The sequence below is a fragment of the Balaenoptera physalus genome (assembly GCF_965194825.1).
Source record: "Balaenoptera physalus genome assembly, chromosome: 5".
NCBI classification, from domain to species: Eukaryota; Metazoa; Chordata; class Mammalia; order Artiodactyla; family Balaenopteridae; genus Balaenoptera; species Balaenoptera physalus.
In genome coordinates, this window is record NC_138884.1 from 59,023,084 (window position 1) to 59,028,033 (window position 4,950).

General features: G+C 41.9%; 1 protein-coding gene across 1 annotated transcript in view; it reads left to right on the forward strand.

The window, feature by feature from the left end:
• The window catches only part of LOC309661843 (uncharacterized protein), a 207,795-nt gene extending 203,065 nt beyond the window's left edge, over positions 1-4,730 (forward strand). The window contains exons 4-5 of the mRNA XM_082463984.1: positions 349-424; positions 1,623-4,730. Of these exons, the coding sequence (XP_082320110.1) occupies positions 349-424; positions 1,623-1,649 (103 nt within the window). The 3' untranslated portion in view covers positions 1,650-4,730. The remainder of the gene's footprint in view (positions 1-348; positions 425-1,622) is intronic.
• Positions 4,731-4,950: the final 220 nt, after the last annotated feature.

Below are 4,950 nucleotides of genomic sequence, written 5' to 3' on the forward strand. Positions count from 1 at the left end.
GATGGGGATTATAGACTCTAAGCTAACTTGAAGATTAATAATAATATGAGCAAATTTAGGGGATGTAGGTTATGTGGCCTTCTTTTTAAATTTTGGCACCATTAAAGCATTTGCTATAAATAGAACTCTTCCTATCAGTATAAGACAAAGATTTAGGCCTATTTAAGGCTGATGTCCTCTGGTTATTAGGAAACTTCAGCAAACTAGGAAGATAATCAATGCTCCTTCCCCCCAGTTATTTAGAATGAAATATTTGCTTCATTACTGGATATGCTGGCATATTCTCTTATTCCCTGTTTACTCTTGAGGTTCATGTTTCTCTTCTATTCACTTTACTTTCTGTTCTAGGAGGTTGAGATCTATCAACTGGACCAACCAGGCTCCTTTCCTTTCTGAAGTGCAGAGGGTGCCAGAGGAGATAGAGGTAAAGTTTTTTTTTTTCCCATATCTCCCTCCCTGCCAGGCTTTAGGTTGGTAGTGGCTGAGTTCCCCTATCAAGGCCACAGCTCCTGTCAGGTGACTGTCCAATAACTACAGGTCTTACTGCACTCTGCTAACTGCTCCATTTCTTTAGACCTAGGTATGATAGTCAACCTCTTGTTGCTAGCCCTGTGGTTCTTCACCATTCTTGTGCGTTGCTACCACACTTTTGTCAATAATGTCTTAACTAAACTCTTCTCCATTACCGTGTTTGAATGTGCCATCTGTATCCTGCCAGCACCCTAAATGGATTACATGATTGGTACCAGGAAGGGTGCCTATAATGAGCTTTTTTTTAATATATATATAGTAATCTTTTATTTATTTATTTATATATTTTATTTTTGGCTGTGTTGGGTCTTCGTTTCTGTGCGAGGGCTTTCTCCAGTTGCGGCAAGCGGGGGCCACTCTTCATCGCGGTGCGCGGGCCTCTTCACTATCGCGACCTCTCTTGTTGCGGAGCACAGGCTCCAGACGCGCAGGCTCAGTAGTTGTGCCTCACGGGCCTAGTTGCTCCACGGCATGTGGGATCTTCCCAGACCAGGGCTCGAACCCGTGTCCCCTGCATTGGCAGGCAGATTCTCAACCACTGTGCCACCAGGGAAGCCCCTGTAATGAGCTTTTAAAATGGGTTTCTGGAATTGACAGTCTGACATATTTGATGAATATATGAATAAACTTTCTCCTTGCTGGGGGGGAATGGGACATTGGTAGTCCATAGTATGTGGTGCCATCATGATTACTCAAAGTATCACCAGTAGCAGCATATAATGGAGTACAGATGGAGGGCAAGGTACTGGGACACCAAGTTATCCAGTTCTCCCAACACCATTTATTGAATAACCCTATCTTTCTTACTGATTGAAATCATCTTCTTTACCATAAACTAAATTCTTTTGTATACTGAGGACTGCTCCTGGGCTGTCTATTTTGTTCCATTTATTTGGGTAAGTCTCACATGATCACTTTATTTTATTGACCCTCTATGTGAGTCAAGGACAGAACACTGATTCGTAATAATAATACCCTCCACTTCGATAGTGCTTGTACCAGGCACTGTTCTAAGCGCTGTAGGTATATTAACTCATTTCATCTTCAGAACAACTCTATGAATAGAAGCTGTTATTATCTATGTTTTGCAGATGGAAAATGAGATACAGAAAAGTTAAGTGACTGGCACCAGATCCCACAGCCTGAAAGCAGAGGAGCTGAGATTTGAGCCTAGGAAGTCTGGACTCAGAGCCTGCACTCCTAACAACTATCCTACAATACCTCTAACCGTGAGTGAGGGCATCTCTTTGGGGGACTAAAAAGATACAGTCCAGGTGCACTGCTCCTGATGATTTAAATTAATCAGATAGAACTTAGATAACCTAGAAAAATTGGTAGTTATGGTATCTCCTAGACTGTCTCTTTCAATTATCTGTTTCTCAAGTAACCTTCTAGTTACTGTCGGACTTCATCTGCATCAGACTAGCAAAGCAAGTCTAAAACATTTTATACCTGCCCATCTTCCCTGCTGTTCATATCACTGAGTTAGCCAAATAAATTCAATTTTTTTCTACGGCAGGTTTCTCACAAATTGTGACTGGCATCTGTATATTTATGAAGTTTCTATTGCATTGCTAGTTTCTCATTGTATTATTATAATAGATCACAGATTGCGTTGATAAATGCCATGATGAGACATGATAAACACAGTCCATTTTTGATGGGGTAAAGTTCTCTTTAATTTTCCTGGTCTATAAAACAAGGATTAGAACAGCTGATTCATAGTGTTGGGGTGCATATTAGAAGATCATGTATGTGAGTGCAATTAATAGTGCCTGGTGTATGGTAGGTATTCAAGTAATGTTGGTAGAGTCTGAATCATTAGAGGCTACAGTTATTATAGGGCTCAAGCTAAAAGCAGAGAGGAGATGTGGAGTGAATCATACTTATTGAGCATTTCCCATAGTCCAGGCACTATGCTTGGTGGTTTATATGCATATAGTCTGATATGGTGGAATTGGTAGGTGCTCTTATAAGATGACATCCTCATGTAGTACAAAATTACGGTCCAAATATTATGTGCTACTTTGACATCTGGTGAAAGAAGAATGCAAGAGGGGCCCTCAAATATCCTAACCACAAGTTCCCTTCCAACTCTACTCCTCAGTAAGTTTCCCAAGCCAAACAACCCTCTTTCATAGAAAATAGACCAAGTACAGTTCCCATTTATCCCCAAGTAGCAGGTTTCAGTTCCTGGCCAGCCCACAGAATTGTTCAAACAAGCCAATTGCATCTTTCAATGGGAAATAGAGGGTGCATCACGCTCTTGATACTAAAAGCTTATCTCCCAGAGCCCCTGGTTATTCACTCTGTCACTGAGTACAACCCCCATGTGGTCTGTGAGGCATGTGATGTCTTCCTGCATCTGAGCTCTGAGTATATGTGACTAACAAACTGCTGTGATTCATCTGTCCAGTGTTGGGTGTTGGCCATCCCCATAGCCTTAGGACCAGAGTTCCTCTTTCACCAACAGAGTGAATAGGAGGTGGTCAAAAACCCTAGAAGAAACTAAACTGAATGAGTTCCACTGATTGCCCTAGATCATTGCTTCTCAAACTTTAGTGTGGAAACAATGACCTGGAGGTCTTGTTAAAATATCCATTCTGACTTAGTAGGTCTAGAGAAGGTCTTACATGGGGCCTGAGATTTTGCCTTTCTAAAAAGCTCCCAGGTGATGAAGCTGCCCCTTAGACCACACAGTGAAAAATAAAGCCCCAAGGGAAAGAGAATCCAGACCAGGGAGACCTGGAATGTTCACTGCATCACTCATCAGTGACCTTCCAATCATCTGGGAATCTGGCACATCAAGGAATGACCTTCTAGGAACTGGGATATTCAGCCTGAGGGATTGGAAACTGACTAAGATCTGTGTAAGATGGAACAATCCACTGGAACCAGAAGGAAGAAACTTCTTAGGGGTCACATGGCCAGGAAACCCACATGTAGCTGCAAGAAAGGGACTTATAAGTCTCTGCCTTGCTCTGGCCACTCTGTGATCCAATACTACTGCTATTTTAAAGATGGAAATACTGGTCTCCATAAAGCTTATCACTGGACTTTTTAGTTCTTTAGGATTAAAGAACTTTGCTTATTTCTATTAGTTTTTTTTTTTTTTTAGTAAGTTTCACTGGGAAAATGTCTGATTCAGGGAAAGGGGGAAAGGAGACAAAGGATTTGTTGCAAAGTGCCCTACTAACAAGCAAGACAGACACTTGTCATTGAGAAGGACAGGAGGAGAAGGAGAGAAGCAGAAGAAGGGCTGGATGAAATTAAATCATGTTTTCTCCAGGAAGCCTGACCTCAGTGAAAATCTAAAAGCAGAGGCTCCCAAGGAGTCCTACAGCTCCCAGGAGACGGTGCAGATTAGATAGGTTTTATGCTTAGCAGACAGGCTTTGATGCTAATTTCTCTTGACCTTCTCATGTGATTCTTGTCAGCCTGGCCCTCATTTGTTAAGTTTGCTTTAATTATGTGCATAATGGCTCATTATTTTTTATAGAGGAAACAGCAAAGGAAACAATTATGCAAATGAATGAGGTTTGTTGTTTACTGTAGAGTTGTGGGCTAATTGGGCACTGGTACAAAAACACCATTGTCAAACCCAGTGCCAGAAATAATCCCACTAATCTCTACCTCTGAGATCTCTTTCAGCACATCAGTACCTACAAGATAAACTTAACGTCCAAGAACAAATATGAAATGCCAGAACTCATCTAGTGTAGTCAGATAGGTTAGGGGGTCTCCAGAAAAAGAGAACCAGACATGGCTTTCTTGACATAAGAGAAGCCGTTTTGGCCTAGGCCATTTTGGGATCTAAGCCTGGCTACAACATCTTCCCTTGAACAGGTCTCAGTCATTAATGACCTTGGGGAACAAAGGAATGCAGGAACAGAGAAAAGGCAGTCAAACAGCAGCACAGTGATAAAGCAGAGTCCTAATTCCTCCTCAAGGAGGAGCACATACATATAATAATGGAATGATGATATTGACCCTCCTGACTTCAGTCAACTAAAGCTTGGACTCTGTTGACCTTTGTCCTAATTTTATGCTGAATTCTCCTCTGCTCAAGCCCCTTCATGAATATGCATGTTCCCTTAGCTTAAAACGTCCCCAGTTTTGCTGTTTGGGGAGACACTGCTTCTGCAGATCCCTGGTGTTCTTCTTACTTGCTGCAAATAATAAATCCTTCCTTCTTCTGACCTACGGCTTCATTGTGTCTATTGGCCTGACACCAACCAAGAGGCAAACCCAGTTCTGGGGTAACACTACGGCAGGGGCTTTAATCAGAACAGCTATTCTTCCTTGCTAAGGCTGAAGGCTTACCAAGCTGTCCAAGATCACGCTTCTTCACCTAGCACCTCCTTTTTGGTTTGGTCTTCGATTGTTGTCAAACAGAAAAGATTTGTGTGTTTGGATCTA